Consider the following 22,217-nt stretch of genomic DNA (forward strand, 5'->3'; position numbering starts at 1 on the left):
CTGGGACACCCCAGCCTCCCCTTTCTCTTGGCAATGTCATGTATCTGAGAGCCCTTCTCGTTTTTCCTTTTGCCCAGAGAAATCTATTTAGCATACTCTCCAATTTTTTAAATATTTTATTATCAAAGAATAGTGGTATTGCCCTAAATAAATATAGAAATTTTGGAAGGATAATCATTTTTACTATATTAGACCTTCCCACTAATGACAGGTGTAAATTATGCCATCTATCCAGATCTTTCTCCACTTTCTTGATTAAAGGGGAAATATTCCTTTCCACCAAGTTATCCAAGTCTGACATTATAATAACCCCTAGATATGTACCTTCTTGTGTTACTCGGTTGTCTAAGCATGGGGTATGCGAGTTTTTTATTATCTGTGTTTTTGATGTATTTAATTTGTATCCCGAGATTCTTCCAAATTTCAGCGCCTCGAGCTCAAGGTGTTCTATAGCCTCAGATGGGTTAGGAGAGATAACAGCGATATCATCTGCGTAGGCTAAGATTTTACATTGCCCAATAAGCGTTGTAACCGGTGTTATCATCACTGATGCTTCTATTCTGCGTATAAGCGGGTCCATATATATAGCGAACAATAAAGGTGAGCAAGGGCACCCTTGTCTGGTGCCTCTTTTTATATGGAATTGTCCTGTGTTTCCACTGTTCACTCGTAGTGTCGCTACTGGTTCTAAGTAGAGAGTTTGTAAAGCTTTAATGAACCCTTGTTTAATTCCTGTTCTAGCTAGGGCATGCCAGAGGTAGCTCCAGGAGACCCGATCAAATGCTTTTTCTGCATCGAGTAACATTACTGCAATCGGGTCCCCTGTAACTGACGCGACATCAAATAAAGTTATTGCCTTCCGTATATGGTGGGTGGTTCCTCTCCCTGGTATAAAACCGTGTTGGCAGCTGCTGACGATTTTATCTATGATTTTTGCCAGCCTTGATGCCAATGCTTTAGAGAAGACTTTTGCGTCTGCATTAAGTAGGGTTATAGGCCTATACGAGCCTGGTTCTTCAGGTTTTTTACCTTTTTTTAATATTACGACCACCTCTGCACCCCCCCATGATTTAGGCGCTATTATGCCCATTTGCGCCCCTTGCATCACCTTCACCATTTCTTCTCTCAAACAATCCCAAAATACTTTATAAAATTCTATGGGTATCTGATCGGGACCTGCTGCTTTACCAGAAGGTAGGTTCCATATTGCCTGCTTTATTTCTTCTACCTGCAGCTCTTCCTCTAACCCATCTGCTTCCTCTTCCTCTATTGAGTCTACAGGGATCTCTTGAAGATACTCCCTCATTTCTTCCTTATCTTTTAGAGGGTCACGACCCTGTAGCTCGTCGTCGTATAACTTCTCATAAAATAACCTAAAGACTTCTCTTATTTTAATCGAGTCTGTATGTACCATGCCTGCAGTGTCCCTAATTTCCCTCACTATACCTACAGATTCTTGTTGTCTTGTTCTAGTAGCCAGTATCCTACCTACTGACTCACTCAACTCATAGCACTTCTCCCTTTTAGTGTTATAAATTTTCACCGCTTTAGTAGCAATTTCACCCTCTGCCTCACCTTTGGCTTTTACTAACTCTACCCAAGCTTTTTCAATATCCCGCCCCGACACCACACTATTTTCTAGATTTTCTTCTGCCATCAAAACATTCGAAGCTAATTCTAGATTCCTCAGCTGAGCTTGTTTCCTTTTATAAGAGTTATAACTCATTGTTTCACCTCGTATTCCAGCTTTAAAAGTGTCCCAAACAACTCCCATTTCTGCTGTATCTTTATTAAACGAAAAAAAATCAGTAATCCATTTATTCATGTATTCTATATACTTCTCATCTTTCAGTAGCTCTCTTTCAAAAGTCCAGTTCGTGTGCTGTCTAGTACTTGTTTTTGTTGTTATAGTAAGTACTAGAGGGTTATGATCGCTTAGGACCCGTGGCAGCCTTTCAATCTTCGAGTCAGAGATACTAGTACTTGAAATAAAAAAATAATCTAATCTTGCACATGTTTGGTGCGGTGCCGAGTAATATGTGTACCCTTTGTTATCCAATATCTTTTTCCCCCATACATCTGACAGAGCATTATTTACCACCAGGCTGTGTAGTGCCTGGAATACTTTTTTTTTCCTCCCGCTATACTTTCCAAAAGAACCAAGTCCTAATCCGTCTGCTCCATTAATATTAAGATCGCCTCCCAATATAATTTTTGGTGCCCAGGTTGCTAATTCAACATCTAAGAATTGAAATATATCGGGGTCGTCCTCTGTTGATCCATATACATTTACCAATGTTTTCCACTCTCCATCAATAAAACACTCAACCATAGCCCATCTTCCCCATTTGTCTTGTGCTTTCTTTCTAGTTAGAACATTATTATTCCTAGCTAGAATAGCTACCCCTCTTTTTTTGACCCCTTGGCCTGAATGAACTAATACCTTAAATCCTAACTATGACAGAACATAAGCTTGTGTTGTCATTATGTGAGTTTCCTGAATATATACGAAATCAAGATTCATTTGTTTCAGCATTAATGCTATTTTCGCTCTTTTGTGGGGGTCATTTAACCCACAAACGTTCCAAGTTACAATTCTAATCCCCATTATCCATATTATCACGTCTCCTTTCCCTCCTACCCTCTCTGTTGTACATTATCTGTTTAGTGATCCACCATTTCATTATCTCTAAATCAGCGTTACTTATTGCATTAATTCCTTTACTTTTTCTCAACCCCGCCTGTTCCCTGTGTCCAGAGAGTATTTTTTTTAAACTCCTCCCCTCTGTTTTTTTTCCTGGCGTGCCCTGTTCCCCGTGTGGTCCCCCCCCCCACCCCCTTCTCTTACCCCTCCCTCCCCACCCTTTCCCTTACTGGCAAATAGGTCAATCCTGACCTATGTGTGACAGCCGTGCCCTCCCAGGGGAGTCTCGCCCGGCCACCCCCCATGCTACAACATTCTCAGAATATAATCACAATATCTCAAAAAGAGCAACAAAAAAAAAAAAAAAAAAAAAGGCTCAGTTATCTCTTTTATCTCTTTGAGATAGAAGCTACTTGTTTTGTGATCTCTGTACGATCCGATTGCCCGTTTCGGTCTCTATGTCTTCTTTCTTCTCGAAGATAGGTCAAGTATTCTTGGGCAACAATTTCCGAAAAGAAAATTCTGAACTGTCCATTGAGCCCCACCTTCAGGCGAGACGGAAACAGCAAATAGACTTCACAGCCTAGGTTCTGAAATGGTACTATAAGTTGCCGCATCCGCCATCTTCTCTCAACTGTTGTATGACAAAAGTCTGGACGGGTAAAGAAAGGTATATCTTTATATGTGCGCTTCTTCGTAGGTTTAGCTTTCATAATCACTTCCTCCCTTAACAAGTAATTTCCTACATAAACAAGAATTGCCCTTGATCTTGCACCCGTATTACCTTTTTTCTGTACAAGGGGGAAGCGATGTGCCCGTTGCACTTCCTTATCCCAATCCCATGCATCCATTTCTGGGAACGCACCTTTCAGCAGTTCCACGACAAAGGCTCTTGTATCTCCCCCTTCTTTACCTTCTTCCACTCCTAAGAGTCTTATATTATTTCTCCTCTGACGATTTTCGAAATCTTCCAGTTTCCATAATATATCAGATTCAGTTTTTCCCTGGGTCTGCCTGAATTCCTGTATCTCTGCCATTTCATCCTCCATTTTGCCGGTTCTCTGTTCTACCTCTGCTAGTCTACCTGTTACTTCAGAGTACATTTCCTGCAAGTTGTGGAGAGATTTCTGTATTTTTTTATTAGCCCGCTTGGCTCTTTGACTTTCCTGCCGTGCTTCTCCTTGAATTTGTTTCATTGTGGCAAGTAAAATGTCAAATCTGTCCTTGTTCGGATCAGTTTCGGCCCCCTCAATTATATTAGGTATTTCTTTTGGCGGCATCGTTCCCTTCTTACTCCTACTCTTACTCTTGCTCTTACTCTTGTTATTCTTGCTTACTAGGGTTCTGCCTCGGGATTTGCCGTTGACCTTATGGGTTTTACCTCTAGTTTTAGGTTTTAGATCGTTTTTTACCTTCATCTTTTTTGAACATAAAAGATCAACGTCCGTCTCTTGGGAGTCACTCATTGAATGATCTTCCATCTCTGCAGAAGAAGTGGATAATGATTCTGACCCCTCTCCCTCCTCCTCTTCCTCCTCCTCCTCCTCCTCCTCCTCTACCTCCTCCTCCTCCTCCTCCTCCTCCAACTCACTGTAGTCACTATCCTCGTTATTCAGTGGGGTTTTTAACAGAGATACATTTTTTATTTGGCTCTTACTTCTGTCCTTATTCTTATTCTTATTCTTTTTCTTAGGAATTGCTCCTTGATTAGCTAATAATGGTTTCTTAACCCCAGAGTCTACGACTGCTACTGCCTCTGCCTCTGCCTCTGCCACTTGTGATTTAGTTATGTCAATGCCATTTGATCCTACTGTGACCCTAATAGTAGACTCAGGGGGATCACACCCTTCTGGACCTCTTGCGGTTTCTGCAACTTCGGGCGCTCTTATAGGCTCTTTAATAGAGTCCTCTATTTTTTTACTCGAATCATACCTCATAGCATCTATTTTGTTGGATATATCCCTAGCTTCAAATGCATCTTTTTCATTTACACTTTTACTATCATGAGCCATATCCATAGCAGCAGCATCTATTTTATTGGATATAGGACCAACTTCGATTTCATCATTTTCCTTATTGTTATCTCTTACTGTTTCAATCTCAGCCCCTTCGCTGGCCCTGTATCTGCTGTCTAAACCAACTGCACCCCCAGTACCTAGCATTGCGCTGCTCTCCATATCTCCATCTCCGGATCCAGCACCGCCTCCTTCCTTCTGAGGGATTGCCCTCACTCCTTTTGCTTCTGCGATTTTGACCCCGCCCCCACAAGACTCTCCGCCCCCGCCAGCCTCTCCGCCAGCCTCTCCGCCTACTAAGGCTTCCCGGATCAGACGCTCTGTAACCTCCGTCAGAGCAGGATGGTCGCACACGTCCTCCGTCTCCACCTCCACCTCGATGAGCGCAGCTGCTCCATGCACCCGAGCCTCTTCCTTTTCCTCGTCCGCCGTGACTTTTACAGCCTCTGCTTGCACTCCCGCCCCGTGCGTTGCAGCCAGCGAGGGCGTCACAATCAATCCGTTCGTCGCTCCGTTATCAGGCATTTGCTGGACCAGGGGGCCTCCGCCTGCCCTTGCTACATCGACATGTGTTATGTCAGAGCTGGATCCATACCCCCTCTGCTCCAAGTCCGCTCCTGCCGCTGTCCCAGTATCCAACGCTATGGGCTCCATCTCTGCACCCTCAAAGTCGACTAATGTCGATACTTTTGTTGCTGCCAATGCAGATGAAAAGGGCGATGGCCCCTTTACCTGGAATGACTCGAAAATCAGAGGCTGCCGCAGTATTGCTTCTGTCGCAGTATCCAAGACAGGTAAGACCTTGCGTCGCTCCTCTTTCCTCTTCAAACTTGCCAAGAGTCGCTTCTCATCCCGTTTTATAGCTGCCTCTCTCAGTGTCTGCGCCCTTTGCTGTGCCTTTGTCTGCTGCTTCGTAGTTGGTGTTCCAGGCTCACCAGGCTCACTAGGTACTTCCACTTCTTCTTCTTGTTTCTGCTTCTGGGTAGTCCTCAGCACCTTGGGGGCCATGACACGTTTAACAAACCTCCAGACCTCTTGGCACAATGTTAGCCTCTCCTTAACGTTTGAGAGTGCCTTAGAAAATACTCCGGACAGTGCAGCCGGCCATCTACCTCTTGATGCAGTTGGTGCAGTTGGTGCAGTTAGTATGTTCGATTTGTTCGATTTTTTCAGCCAGCATGTATCTACCTCCTCTGCTACAACCAGCCAAACAATTGTATATTCCATGCGTACTCCCACGTAGCCCAACCAGTAAATCCTCCATCCAGAAAGTCCTCCAGCCTCCGTGCCCTCGTGGATCAGTTAGAGAAGGTTTTCTCAAGAAAACTGAGCCATACCAATGCGATTGACCACAAGATAACTGTAATTGCGGGAGAGTGGCCGGGTGCAGCTACCCCCTACGGACTGTCGGCAGCCATCTTGCCCCGCAATTTAAGAAATCACAAATTTGCGATTACTTAAATTGCTATTGCATTTAATGAATCTCAAACTGAGATTCCTTAAATGCAATGCATTAAAGTTAAAAGATTAGCGATTTCGCTAATAGGGGGAGCAAATTACCATGAAGTTGAACTTCATGGTAATTTGCAAAGCTTTGAAAAATGCACTAAAGTGCATTTTTCAAAGTTCCATTCTACACACAAACATGCCCTTAGGGCATGTGTGTGTGCAAGATGTACCCATATGCAGATTTCAGGGGTGCAACAGGGTGTCCTTTGGACACCCTGGCACCCTTGAAATTGCAATCTCAATTTGCGATTCTCTAATTGAGAATCGCAAATTGAGATTGTCTTCCCATTCATTCCTATGGGCCTCAAGGCCCATAGGAATGAATAGGGAGGTATTCCTTAATTGCGATTCGCAATTTGCGAGTCGCAATTAAGGAATTTTAAGAAACCGCTATTTTTTAAGCGACTTCTTCATGCATAGCATTTTGCTATTCCTTATTAGCGAATCCTTATTTTTCGCTAATAACGAATCGCAAAATGGATGCTTGATGCATCTAGGGGTATATGTACAGGATTAGACAAAGACAAATCACCATGATACGTATTGTAATCTCCTACTCTGGTCATATATGCAAGCCCTTAGGAGAAAGGGATGTCCGACATGATATGCCTCTCTGTTAATATGTGGGACTATTGTCGTTTCTGCTCAGCCATCTATGCAAAAAAAGACCGCTCAACGGCGTAGAACCTACGCTGCCAAAATTTCAAACCAGGTTTCGTTTTGTCACAACCCAGACCCCTCCTTACTTCGTCAAGGGTAGTGCGCATCTGCTCAGTAGTCCCTCCTGGTGCCACGTAGGTACCGGGACATAGCAGATAGCATGTAGATTTTATCCCTCTGTTTCCCATTGCGTGTATCGGGAGTGACAGGGGCAGAGGAGTATGACGTCATCACGTAAGAGTGTGTTGGCATCATCACAGTTGCGCGTGTTAATCCTACAACAACTGGAGTGCTGACCTACTCAGGCTCTCAGTGTCGGACTTATGAACGCCAACCAACGCGGATGCCTTGCAACTGGAATGCACCTCTCGTTCTGATGTTTCTATGGTATATTTACTATTGTCAAAAGGTGAGCGTCACCTTTTTCACCTCAGCGTGAATACGTGTGGGTAGTTCAATCAAAGTGGTGTAATGTGGTCGCATGATTTACTGTATACTCAATAGAGAGATACAAAGTTGTGGATAATGTAATAAAATGTAGGTTCTTTGAACCACTACCAATAAATATAGCCTAGTGCAAATGCAGGCACCATATTGCAAGGATGCCTGTGTTGTAGTCAGGATTGTTTTTGTGTGGAAGGGTGCACCTTCCTGCACAAAAACAATCCTGAAAGGGTTTTCCTCTTTCTATGTGTGCTGTAGAATGCAGCTCACATAGAAAGAGGAAAGAACAAGTAGATACAAACATATTTCTCATCGTTTCACCTCACCTGGGGAGGCGTAGGTTATTGGAGCATTCTAATGTTTACAAGTTCTTGTAAACCTGGGGATGTGTCAAAATCCATGGATGTTGCATGGGAAATCCGATGGAAATGCCTCCCTGGAGCAAAGTAATGCAACACGGTGATTTGAGCTGCGTTACAATGCTCAAAATTTATGAAGCCACAGAAGGTGCCTTGCGTGGATTCACAATTCTAATTTTTCACTTGTATTGCACTTGCACCATGTTGTGCGGCGCAAAAGCAACGCAAAGGGGCTTGTAAATATGCCTCTTGAGGTACAAAAAGCATATGCTAATCGTCTTGGAATCCGAGCCCATAACACACAGATTATGCATAGCGATATTAAATCCACCGTCTAACCTCTCTGAGCTAACTTACTGGACAGTTAAGAGAATTGGTGCATTTACGCTGTGTACAAGAACTTACTTGCATACTCAAAGAAGATCAATTGTATATGATGAAATTGCAAAGTTACTTATGGCGTGGTCTGGTATCATATGGTGTGGTATAATATGAAACAGTGTGGTACGGGATGGTATGTTATGGTATCGTTTAGTATGCTATGATTTGGCATTGCATATTATTGTATGGGAAGTTATCACATGGCAAGCTAGGGCATGATATGTATTGTATGTATAGTATGGTAGCATAGGAGTGCAGGGCATGGTATGGTATGTAATGACGGTATGGTCTGGTATGGTATGCAGTGCTATTATATGGTACATGATAATATGGAATGGTATGGGATCTATAATATGGTAGTGCAGGTTATGGTATGGAATGGTATGGGATAGTATAGTATGGTAGAGTAGGATAGGGTTACTAAAGTTATAGAATGGTATGGTATGGTATGCATGCCCCCCTCCCCTTGAAATTGGACCCAGAAGAAGGAGATCCCGGGCCCAAGAAGGCTAGTGAATTAGGGCAGCATGGCCCCCTTCCCCTTTTTTTAAATTATATTTGATGCTGGGGGATGGGTTACCAGGGCCTATTAAGACTTAGGCAGGAGGGATGCGCCCCCCACTCCCCGTAATATATATGTTTTGGCCTCAAGAATGGGGTCACTGGGGCCCAAAGGGCAACTCTACACCAAGCACACCAAAGGCTGCTTCTGGGGTGGGGTTGGAAGCCTTTTGGGGGTTTGGACAGACTGCCTGTCTGCAGGCCAAGCACTGTGGCCAACACCCCACTTTATGGCCAAAGGCTGTGCACAGTGAGGGGTTGGCAGCCTGTTGGGGGTTTAGCCGTATAGCCTGGCAGTAGGGGAAGCCCTTTAACCAACCCACCGCTGCAGATTGCCAAAGGCTTTGTGCAGTGTGGGGTTGGTTGCTTGTGGGGGACTTTGCTGCACCCAGGCCTTGGAACCAACCCCCCGTCATGCACAGCTGAAACCTTTGTGAATAGGTGTGATGAAAAGATCTGTTTTTGTTTATTTTTAAATTAGAAATTTACTGGAAAAAAAACACCAAGGTTAAAGTGACATTATAGTTAGCTAAATATTGTCAGTAACAACATTAACGTTTTGAACTAAAAAAACACAGACATTCACCAGTTATAGTTAGCTTAGCTAACTATAAGGTGCGCCCCCGCCATGCACCTCTTATGACCTCACATATTACATTACTCATGACATGTTCTATGACATCATTTATGACATCACCGATGACATCTCAAACTATATTATTGATTGCATCACTGATGACATCATCCAATGAGTGTGCTAGTTTTTTTTGTAGTTTACATAGTGGCGAGTAAATACCATATTACTTTTGTATCTAATTTTGTACGCCATTTGTCCAGCTAATGGGTGTAATTGTTTACAAAACATATGTGCTCCTAATGCATCATAGGTGTGTAGAGATTTTGGGTCCGATTCATAAAGGTAAAATAGTACGAAAGTCTAACTGTATGACTTTCGATATTCACAAAGTTTACATTTACTAGTAATAAAGTTAGACTTTTGCCTCAGTTAAACCTAAGTTTTGGTCTGAAGTTTAACTGAGATAAAAGTCTAACTTTACTACTCATAAATGCCCTTTGTGAATACCGAAAGTCGTAAAGTTAGACTTTTGTCTTATTTTACCTTTGTGAATTGGGCCCATTGAACATATTATAAATCTTTGTATTGAAGAGTAACTCTGTGTGCAGAGACCAGTTGATGACTAGTGTCCAGTATGTTCCACACAAGTTTTTTGGTTCTACAGAAAAAGTTTACAACAGGGCATATATTCTTCAAAGTAGATAATAAGTATTGTAAGCAGCCTTGAGTTAATAGGCTGAATCGTGTCAGTATGACAATTTCTACATAACATAGTAACACAGTATGAAGACTGTAGGTTGTATATCTTTAGAACCTTCCGACTATGGTTATTTTAAGAAAATAGTGTCTTTCTTTGGTGTATTTCTCATGAGAGTTTGACTGTCTGCAAACACCGTGGTAGAGTGTAAACTACAGTATCCACTTTTCTACTCATATCAACTTCATTTCTCAATATAGATTTGGTGACTGTGAGGGGTTTGATACAGATGAAAGCTGTCCGTTGTAAGGCATTCATTTTTGAACAGACATTGAGAATCATGAAGTTCTTGGCTTTCTATGAACATTTGTATACATATTGAACACCCTGTGCAATGAGGATTTCCCATATATCTGTGGTTGATTGTTAATGTGAACTAAGCTACCTGTGAAGTGTATGGCATAGGGTCAATGTTGCACATAGCATATCCGTGATGGCATTAACCCCTCCCATGCTCATGACGAGCTCAGCTTGTCATGAGCCACGGTTCCCGTGTGCTCATGACGAGCTGAGCTTGTCATGACCGTTAGAATACTCACACGCGGGGATAATTCCCCTGCTGTGCTGAGTGTTCTGAGGAACGGGCGTCGTTATGACGAGCTCAGCTCATCATGAGCACACAAGAACCGTGGCTCATGACGAGCTGAGCTCGTCATGAGCACCGGGGTGCTGTGCGCGCCCCTCCCGCCCCCCAGCACAGCAGGGGAATCTGCCCCGCAGTGAAGGGATTAATGATATTGTAGTATTTGGTAAGCTACAATAAAAGGTTTTTAAGATAACTTTATTATCTTAAGCAGGTGCTGCGCAGCAGCAGTGTTGACTCCGGTAACAGCTGGCAGCAACTGACACATATTTCAAAACCACAGTGACAAGTGGAATGCTTGTCACTGTGACATATACAAATTCTAAGATGAGCAGAGAAAACAAGCACAAGATGATGAAAGGAATACTACATTATCCTCCTCCTCTTAAAACAACAAAGAAAACAAAAAAAACACAATGAAAAAAAACAAAAGCAAAGTGAACATTTTAACTCTGACCTCAGTGCATAAAAATTGAAGAACAGAACATCTGAAAATTATCAATTATCATTGGTATCTTAAAGGTAAGAAACGTTGACGCTCACTTCTCCGTAAACACGAAGAAGAAGAATCAATAGTGTCATCACATGTTGGATTAGAGTCTTTACATGATGGAGAAACAAAAGAATCTTTAGCAGATTCATAATTTTCCTCATTCCCCACATGTCCTGATTGTTTATTTATCTTAACCACTCTGGATAAATTCCACCAATTTTTGTTGTTAACCCTTACTGAATTACCACAAACCTTGTCAACTCTGAAGGGCTCAGAAAATTTTGACAAACCCTTTTTCACATGTGTAGGGATCTTAATCCAAACAAAATCCCCAATCTCTATGACTTGTGAAACAGAACTTTTCCTGAAATCAAAGTTTTCTTTTTGTCGACTTTGAGCATGAGAAACATTCTCTCTAACAATACTGTCTACATTGTTTAAAGTGTTCATCTTAACCTATCTGGCCATCCAACCAGGGCAAACTTTTGAGCATGGTTTTCTACCCCTAAGGAGTTCGAAAGGAGATACCTTGGTGGAAGTATGGGGTGTGGTACGCTAAAACCATAACATGGATCTTACCGCATTCTGAACATTGCACTGGCTAGTTAAAGCCCACTGTACACAATTATTAATTACACGGTTCATGCGTTCCACTAAGCCATTGGTTTGTGGGTGATAAAGGGCACTCTTACAATGTTTGATGCCACTTTGGAAAAGGAAACTCTCAAACTCTTGACTGACAAATTGTAAACCATTATCACTAACAATGTGGTTGGACAACCTTCTCGCAAAAATATATCCTTCAGAAAATCGATGACACTAACAGAATTGGGTTCATTAATAAAACGAACCTCAGGCCATTTCGAATAATAATCAATGGCAATGATAGCAAACCTAGCATTCATAGGTAGGGTATTAAATGGTCCTAATAAATCAATACCAATTTTCTCCCACGGTCTGTTAGGTAGATCAATAGGTTGAAGGGGAGGTGTACGCACTTTTAAACTTTTCTCAGAGAAGGAACAAATAGCACAATTTTCAACAAAAGTATCAACGTCCTTATCCATCTTGGGTCACCAGAAATTCTCTCTCACTCTTTTCTTTGTAAACGTTCTGCCCAAATGGCCTTCATGAGCACCCTGAATTAACCTAGACCTCAGAGAATCTGGAGGAACCAATCTATCTCCACGCATCAATAAGCCATCTTCAATAGATAACTCATTAGCTACCTTCACAAAAGTCTGAAGAGAAACATGGGCATTCTTCTCTTTGGGCCAACCACCTCTCACACATTTAATTACCTCACCAAGAAGAGTGTCCTCAGACAACTTATTTCTCCATTCTCCCTCACTTATAGCCCACATCTCATCCAAAACAACAGCAGCCACAAAACAATCATCCTCATCGTAATCATCCATAAAACCATCATCACACTCTACAGGATGCCTTGAAAAATAATCCGCTCTAACATTTTTACATCCTGGAATGAATTTTACCCCAAAATCAAACTGTAAAAGCTCGGTGGATAAACACGCAATTCTAGGCATTTGTTCCTTCACTTTATCCCCCGCAAGGATAGATACAAGGGGATTGTGATCCGTACATAGCTTGAAATGTTTTCCCCAAACATATGGTGAAAATTTCCTTATGGCCCACCAACATGCCAACAACTCTCTTTCTATAACTGAAAAGTTCACATTTTTCCCTCTTCAAAACCACACCTGCTTCACACAAAGTTTTTAAAACACAACAAACCACTTTATCATGACCCTCTGATGTTTGGCTATGAACTAGTACGTCGTCTTGAAAAACAACGACACCATCTATATCTTTAAGAAGATTAGTCATGATTCTTTGAAAAACCGCAGCAGCGGAGGCTAGACCAAACGGCATTCGACAGTACTGGAATGAGCCAATAGGTGAGACAAAAGCTGTTAAGTGTCTAGAAGATGGATCTAGGACAACCTGATAACAGGCCGTGTCTAAGTCCAACTTTGTGAACCATTTGGAACCATTAATCATGCACAACATGTCTGAGATTTTTGGAAGGGGGTGAGAATCAATCCATATGTTTTTGTTTAAGCTGCGTAAGTCCACACACACGCGAAGGTCGCCATTTTTCTTTTTAACAACCACTAATGGACTAAGCCGAAGCGAAGACTCAATAGGTTCAATGATTCCCTTACTACACAAATCTTTAAGTTCTTTCTCCAACTGATCCCTCACGCTAAATGGAACATTTCTGAGCTTGTACTTGACAGGTATTGTTCCATCTTTAACCTTAATGCAGTGAGTAAAACCCTTAATCTTACCTAGCTTCTGAGAATCATTTTGAATAACCCTTGATGGAACCAACCGAGAATATTCAGGGGCATATTACCAAGCAATAGCGATAATTATCGCTATTGCTTGGTTAGAGACAAAATTTTACCGCTGAGCTGCGGCGATTTTTATCGCAGATAAACCACCTTGGTATTACCAAGGTTTATCGCAAATGCGATAAAAAACGGCCGCAATGCATGAATATCGCTGAAAAGTCAGCGATATTCATGCATTACCGAGCTAATGCTCTTAGCCATGTTATCCACCTCCCATTGGATAAAATGGCTAAGAACTGCTCAGGGCAGGTGTTAGCTTTTGGAGATATTCGCGCTTAGCGCGAATATCTCCAAAAGTTGGTAATAGGAGATAGCGATGCTAGCGACTGTTTCCAGTCGCTAACATCTTGGCACGCTCACTTTGCATGTCATTAGTGATAAATATCACTGACATGCAAAGTGGGGCCCAAGATGGTCGCTATCTCCTACTAGCTGTCGCTAACTGGTGTTAGCGACAGCTAGGTAATAGGGAGATAATTTTATCTCCGCTTTCTTGGCTTGTAAAGCCAAAAAAGCAGAGATAAACCCCCTTAATAATATGCCCCTCAGTCCTTTGATGGCAACATATATTTTCCCGAAAATCTTCCTGCCTCTAAACTCCAAAGTATCCTCAAAATACCCAACCAGTTCAATAGTTCTACCTTCATACGACACAGGAGACCTATCAGGAGGTAACAGTGTTTTTGAACCCCAAACTTCACGAAATTTCTCTTGGTCAATCATGGTGATTCTTGCATCAGAATCCACTAGTAGATACAAGACCTTTGTACCAATACCAATCTCCACATATGGGTCAACACATTCTGCAAATTGATCATTAACAACGCCAACATCTGTAACAACCACAACCATGTCTCTGAGATCGTCTTCAATTGTTTCCAATGAATCGCTCTTTGACTCTGCAGTACACACATTTGCGACAGAAGATGAAGAGAAAGGTTTGTTACTTTGTCTCTGATCATGTGCAAAGTCAGAACTTTTCTTTACATTTTGGCAAACTTTTGAAAAATGACCATATTTCCCACATATCCTGCAATTAACATTCCTAGCAGGACATGGACGACCTGTTCTAAAATGGGGTGCATATCCACACTTAAAACAAATGTTAGTTTGTTTGAAAAACTTATTTTCATTGCGTAAGTGATTACCAACTTTACTTTCTTTAAACCTTACAACGCTTACAGATTCATCTTTAGAATTACCTGATACACCCTTTTCATCTAGCTCTTTTCCTGAAACTTTAGAGAGTTCAATACTTTTCGCTATTTTAATTGTTTCCTCAAGAGTAGGATTACCTAAAGAAAGTAACTTTTGTTGAATGCTTTTATCGGTGCATTTGCAAATAAACTGATCCCTTATAAGTTGTTCTCTAAAATTTTCAAATTGGCATTCAGCACTTAACACACGTAAAGCCGAAATAAAATCTTCTATCTTTTCCCCAGTTCTTTGGTCTCTTTTAAAAAACTTATGTCTAATTACTACTAAACTAGGTTGAAAATCAAAATGCAATTCTAATTTCTTTACAGTTTCATTAAACTCATCCATCTCATCTTCATCAGCTGTACGAACTAAGGCAGGTAAATGTTTAAAGATTTCTCTTCCTTCAAACCCTAAAGCATTCAACAATAAAAAAAATTCCTTTCAGCCCTATAACGTGAACCTCCAATGGCACCAATATTTGTGATAAAAGCATCATACCATCTTTTCCACTGTATTGGTGGATCCCCTGGTGTCTCTATGAAAGGCGGAGGTGGTGCAACTGACTGCATTGTAAAAGTGATTGCCACACAATATAATATATTAAAAGGACTATAAACTGATAAGCAAGATTATATCAACATTTACCTATTCAAATACTGAAAACTGTTTTGCTTATAAAATAAAATAAAAGCTTAAGCTAATCTCTTATTGCAATGTGCACTTAAATATCAACTACAAGTTGTTGTAAATCAGAGTGACATTAAACCACCTGTAAAAAAAACCAAATAAAATATGCTTTAAGTCACTAAATTCCCGATGCAGTTCATAAGGAAAATTGTGTAACAACTTGTTAAAGAGAATAATAAATTGTCATTTGTAGTTTCTTTTATCTAGCTTTACCGTATCCCAATGCGTCTTTAAATATTTGCAGTTTCTCTTATTTTGCTTTGCTGTATCCCAATGTGTCTTTAAATGCCAGCCGATCCGTAGTGGAAAACAACAGCAAAATCAAAAATCGTAGCAATGCAGCAATGTTGATGAACAGCGTTGACAATTCGTACCAGTAATCGTAATGTATACAGTGTTTACTGAGATTTAATTAAAATAACGATGCTCTTTGAAACAGATACTCGTAACTGACACTGCACGTCTTGAAAAAGAAATTGAAGTCGGTGATCTGATGGCATAAGCGCGTTACGCACCTAAATCGTGACGTAGAACTGCCGACCAATCACTTGTTCGCTAGACTTCCACCAATTGAAAACGCTTAATTCTTGTTGCTTGCTTTTCATCCAATGAAAATTGTTTTAACGTTTACTTGTACTTTTTTTTAACGTATGAGTTGTACCTTAAAGACGAATGAGGTTTCTTCTCACCTTCAAACGATGACGTACACGAAACACACCACTGCCGCTTTTTAAAGAATATGAACAGTACCTCATGCGCTTTCATGGATGTGAAAAGGAAAGTCTTACACGCATCTCAACTCCGACGTGATATCAATCATCACCGGTCAAACTTCTGTGCGTGTCTTCTTTGTCGAGTTCCTTTTTTAAATCGTGGGTCCTGCAGGCACCTTCTACGATCGTCGCCACAAATATTGTAGTATTTGGTAAGCTACAATAAAAGGTTTTTAAGATAACTTTATTATCTTAAACAGGTGCTGCGCAGCAGGAGTGTTGACTCCGGTAACAGCTGGCAGCAACTGACACATATTTCAAAACCACAGTGACAAGTGGAATGCTTGTCACTGTGACATATACACATTCTAAGATGAGCAGAGAAAACAAGCACAAGATGATGAAAGGAATACTACATATTCTTTATATTATTCTGAGCTATTTTGTAATTACATTCAGTCCTCTAAAGCCATAATAGTTTAGAGTGTATTCTGTGCAAAAGAATTGTAGATGATGTTATCTGTGATGTCATCAGTAACATAATTTGAGATGTCATCAGTGATGTCACAAATGATGTCATAGAACATGCTATGAGTGATGTAATATGTGATGTCATAAGCAGTGCATGGCGGGGTGCCAGTTATACTTAACTGTACTTTAAGTGCTGGGGGTTCTGGTTGGCAGAGGTATGCACCCTGTCCAAGCAGGAGCCTCCACTCTAGTCAGGGTAAGCTAGATACAACCAAAATATAACATGTGCTCACCCTCTGGTAGCTTGGCATAGAGCAGTCAAGCTTATCTAAAGAGGCAACGTGTAAAGTATTTGCACAACACACACAGAAACACAATGAAAACGCCACAAATCTACTCCACGTAGGTTTAGAAAAATAGATTATATTGTTATAAGCAAAGTAAGACCACAACGACAAATATCCAATAAGTAGAACTGGGGTTATGAATTTTTTTTTTTGTTCAAGAAGATTTTATTAAGAGAAATAGTGAGTCAAATAATAGCAAACAAAATACAAAGAGGCGATACATTCCAATATGAGAGGAATGCGAAACCATGGGCATCATTTGATCATTAACAAAGCTCAATGTAAGTAAAAGTGGAAAACAGGCAAACAATATGAAGGTAATGAAATGAGCCAATAATGGAGTACAATGTTCAGAACTTAGAACGTATCAATCCCTAATATGGGGATAGGGGGAGGGGAAGAGAATAAGAACCATAGGAAGAAGGAAGGAGAGAAAGGAAAAAAGCAACATAAAGAAAGAACGGGATGAGAGGACAGGAAAGAGGAAGAAAGAAAGAAAGAAGGAATCCCACAGGAATAACCCAATGTACCGCAACTACCAGACAAAAATTAGGTAGACGTAACAACAGGAAATTGAGGGACTACACCTTTCGCAGAGAGTTCCATATATTCATCCAGAGTAGCCCAAACACCCTTAGAGATGGAAGGCGACAGGTGTGCTAGATCTACTGAGGTGTGAGCACTGCGTAAGAAGGAAACCCATGCCCACCAAGTATGATATGAGACAGACGAGAAAGATTTCCATTCCATAAGGATAACTTTGACCGCTACAGATAGAAGAAGGTCTAAGAGTTGTAATTGTAATGGATCAAGGGGAAGAGGCGTAGGAGCCGCCCAGGGGCCTAATAGAACTAAAGGAAAAGAGAGCTGGAGCTCAATGTCAAAGATAAGAGACAAATGTTGCTGAATAAGGACCCAGAAAGGTTTAAGTAAGGAACAGTCATAGAACATATGTGGAAAATCACCCGCCTCAACGCCACAACTCCAACAGAGGTCATCCTCTTTAAGGTTGAGGGAGTGAAGACGTACCGGAGTCCAGTGGAGTAGATTGAGCGAGAAAAACTTGGACTGTATTAAGGAAGGAGCTATCTTATTACGTAACGCTAATTTGCCAATGGATTGCCAAGCTTCGGTGGAAATATGGTCCGTAATATTGTGATCAAAGTGACGCAACCATTTTTGTTGTGCAACCGTCTGATCAGGAAGCAAAGTAGAGGATAGAAACCTATATATGTGAGAAGCAACATGACCCGCTTTGAGCCAAACAGAGAACAGCGAGACGGTGGACGAGGAGGGATGAAGACGAGTTTTTGAGATCGCAACCTTGATTTTAAGAAAAGTGTAGAAATCTAGATTTGTTAGAGAATGTTTGAGCGCTAAAGTAGAGAAAGGTAAGGGCTCACCAGAATCATCATACAGATGTTGTACAAGAGAAATACCTTTCATCGCCCAGTATGACATAAGTGTGGGAGTGATATTGAGTTTAATTTTGGAATTACGCCAAATGGAAGACCATCTAGTTTTGTGCAGAGGAAATGCCATCTTTCTATCCACTTTCTTAAGTGCGACAATTGTATCAATAATGATAGATCGGGAGAACATAATATGTAGAGTGGAAGTAGTACAAAAAGAGGCAATTGGTAGAGGCGCAGCTAAATCCTGTTCTATGAGTAGCCATAGAGGAATATGACGGGTTGGTGGAGAAAACCAAAGGGCACCTTGGGAGGCCAAAAAAGCAGTCTGGTATTTTTCCCAGTCCGGGAAATTACAACCCCCCATATCACAAGGTCTACGTAAATATTTATATGCTAACCGAGCACGTTTGCCACTCCATAAAAATTTGGAGGTGATACCATCAAGTTCCCGAAAAAAAGAGTCAGATAATTTAATCGGAATCATGGAAGAGACAAAATTGATAATCGGAGTTATCATCATTTTAAGGGTTTGTAGGCGACCCCACCAAGAAATATATTTTGGAGACCATGTGTCCAGAAGACGACGAACTTTAGCAAGTGTTTGGGATTCATTATAAGTAACCGTGGTATGTAGCGTAGAACAAAAATAAATGCCTAGATATTTGAGATGGGTAGCTTGCCATTTAAAGCCAGCCGAACCCATATGAGCAGGAAAGCAGTAGGCATTTAAGGGGAACAGTTCTGTCTTATCTGTATTTAGGGTATATCCCGAGACCTTAGAAAACAAAGAAATGGTGTCAGAGATAGCAGGAATGGCTAACACGATGTCATCCGAGAAAATGAGAACATCGTCAGCGTAGGCTGCAGTTTTAAGACAATGAGGGCCAAAAGAAAACCCTTTGATATCAGGATGTAAATCAATCAGCCGAAGGAGAGGATCAATAGATAATAAAAACAAAAGAGGGGATAAGGGACATCCCTGTCTCGTGCCCTGGCAAAGATTAAAAAAAGAGGATGTAGAACCATTAACTCTAATATTAGCTTTAGGTTGGGAGTACAAAGACATTACCATGTTAATAAAAGAGTCCCCAAGGTTATGTGCATGTAAGACAGCTCGAAGAAAAGGCCAAGAAACCTTATCGAAGGCCTTCTCCGCATCGAGGGCCAAGGCCGCAGCAGGTAGTTGGGATCGCTTAGCCGCCCCAATAATATGGCAAAAAGTGCGAATATTGTCTCTTGCCATCCTACCTTTAACAAAACCAGTTTGGGAGGGATGGACTAGGTTGGGAATAAAAGATTCTAGACGTTTAGCCAGGATTTTAGCAAAGATCTTCGCTTCCATATTGAGAAGCGAAATAGGGCGGAAATTCTTAGGGTCCGAATGGTCCTTCCCCTCCTTTGGGAGCACTACTATGGTGGCTTCAGCAGCCGTACCAGAAACAGAACCATTACGAACAAACGCGTCAAAGACAGCCTGCAACTTAGGAACAAGCACCGGGAGAAAGGTTTTATAAAATAATATCGGGTATCCATCTGGGCCAGGTGCTTTCCCCGAACGGGTGGCCTTGATGGCAGAAACTATTTCCTCAGGTGAGATAGGTTCATTCAGAGTGGAGCGATCTTCTTCTGAGACTGATTGAATTGGAATCGATTTTAGAAAATCTTGGCAGGTGTCAAAAGAGGCTTGGTTAGAGGGGGTATACAACTTATTATAGAAATCACGAAAAACTTCAAGAATGTCCTCAGTTTGGAATTTTTTAGCGCCAGTATGATCTGTAATAGAAGAGATCTGAGAGGATTTATAGGAGGAATCTTGGAATTTTAATGTAGCAGCCAAAAGTTTACCAGCCCGATTCTTTAAGAGTAATTTTTTGGACTTTTGCGCTTGGAAACCAATATGAGCTCTTTTAGTGACAATTGTATTATATTTGTATTTTAGAAGCTTAATTTGTTGCAGGATAGTCGGGTCTTTAGTATGTCTAAAGGAAGCCTCCAGATTCTTAATCTCAGACGATAAATCAGTAAGTTCTTTTTTAATCGCTAAATTGCGTTTGGCCATGCATGCAATAACTTGGCCCCGGAAAGTACATTTAAAAGAGTCCCATAAAACTATTGGAGAAGATACAGAATCCTCATTCTCACGGAAAAAAGTGTTTATATCCGTTGAAAATTCTTCCACTTGGGCAGAGTCATGTAACACTTCCGTATTGAGTCTCCAAGAACGACCACGTGGTTTCGGAGCAAAGGACGAGAGCGTAAAAGTGACCGCAGCATGGTCCGAGATAACAATGGGATGTATGAGCGGGGAAGAAGAAGCCGAGACAAGAGAAGAGTGAACTAGGAGATAATCAATACGAGAGAATGAGGAATGAGGAGAGGAAAAGAAAGAAAAGTCACTAGCAGTGGGATTATGGAGACGCCAAATATCATGCAAGTTAGCAATGGAACACATGTTAAGCATCTGTTTGTGTGCTTTAGGTGGACGAAACTGAAACGCAGAATTCCTGTCCAATAAAGGATCCATAGGTAAGTTAAAATCTCCACCAACAATAAGATTTCCAGCATGTGGGGTATCATGCAATTTTTTAGAAATGGATTTCCAAAAAGCAGGGTTATCAACATTCGGAGCATAGATATTCATAACAAACAAATCATGTTGGCCATCCGATAATTTAGATAAGAGCCAGCGACCCTCAGAATCATGCTCAGAGGAGAGAATCGATAAACCTGAATTCCTCGAAATTAATGTAACCACACCATTGCGTTTACCAAGAGCATCCGAACAAGACACATCCGACACCCAATCTTTCTTTAAGAATAACGCTTCTCTACTAGCCATCTTAGATTCCTGAAAGAGGACCAAGTCCGCCGAGAGAGATTTACAATAATCTAAGATTTTAGAGCGTTTCACCGGGTGATTCAAACCCTTAACATTAAGGGATAATACATTTAAACCTGGCATATAACGGAAGGGGATACAAACGAAGACAACATTGATAACAGAGAGGGGGTGGAGTTCAAAAATACAGAAGACCAACCATTAAGCAAAATAGACGGTACGGGAGCATCCATGTGGGAGAACCAGGAAAAAAGAAAAGCCAGAAGAGGAGAAGAAAGACTAGAGAAGAGAAAGAAACGAGGCAGAGGGGAAGGTCTAAAAGAGACCCATATCATGCAAGGGGGAACGTGGAAAGGGCGAGTAGGAGACCCGTACTAGGAGCAAAAGTTGGTAAAGGCGAATAGCCCAGTAATAAAAGACAACTGTCAATGAGCTAAAAAGCAATAGATAAACCATACTCATATAAGTACATTTGATAACGAAGTACTAAATTGCTATTAGAAGACTAAAACCACTCAGAGTAGATTAACAATACCACAACGAGAGTAAGTTCGTGAAGTAAATAACAATAATATAAAATGTAAGCAAAGCATAATTATGTACGAAACATCTTGAAAAAACATATATCAATTTGTGAATACAAGAATAAATATGTATTGAAGCCGCATAGGAATAATACAAAAACACTTAATTATAACTATACTATAAAGTGGAATGATATGAGAAAGAAAAAAAAGGTGCATGAAAGCAGTATATAGAAACGAGGAAGAAACAGAGAGGGAAGATGCAGAAGAGCAGAAAGAAGAAGGAGAAGTCCACACCACCATATTACAATGAACCATAGTGTAATGCAAATGTAATACCAAAAGTTATTGAAAAAAGCAACAACACTTAATTCATAGATAATAAATCTGCCACCAATATCTATAAAAATGCAGGTAGCCTGAAAATTGAAACAACAACAATATAAGTGAAACACACCGTAAGAAAGATAAGAAGGAGCAAGAAAAAGGGAGCAGAAAAGGAGGTACAAAAACTAAAGAGATCAGAGAAGACGGGTAAAAGAAAAAGAGGAAAAAATTGAAAGGATCTAAAAAAAAAATAATATAATATTCTCGAAAGAAAAAGAAGAGAAAAAGAAAAAGAAGGAGAGGTAGGATACGAGAAAGAAGGAGCACTTACAG

At 40.9% G+C, this 22,217-nt stretch overlaps 1 protein-coding gene across 1 annotated transcript in view; it reads right to left on the reverse strand.

The window, feature by feature from the left end:
* Positions 1-10,696: 10,696 nt before the first annotated feature.
* The window catches only part of LOC144803432 (uncharacterized), a 119,000-nt gene continuing 107,479 nt past the window's right edge, over positions 10,697-22,217 (reverse strand). The window contains exons 3-4 of the mRNA XM_078671866.1: positions 14,003-14,260; positions 10,697-10,812 (exon numbers count right to left, since the gene is read on the reverse strand). Coding sequence (XP_078527992.1) covers positions 10,697-10,812; positions 14,003-14,260 — 374 coding nt within the window. The remainder of the gene's footprint in view (positions 10,813-14,002; positions 14,261-22,217) is intronic.

Source organism: Lissotriton helveticus, chromosome 1_2, assembly GCF_964261635.1.
Source record: "Lissotriton helveticus chromosome 1_2, aLisHel1.1, whole genome shotgun sequence".
NCBI classification, from domain to species: Eukaryota; Metazoa; Chordata; class Amphibia; order Caudata; family Salamandridae; genus Lissotriton; species Lissotriton helveticus.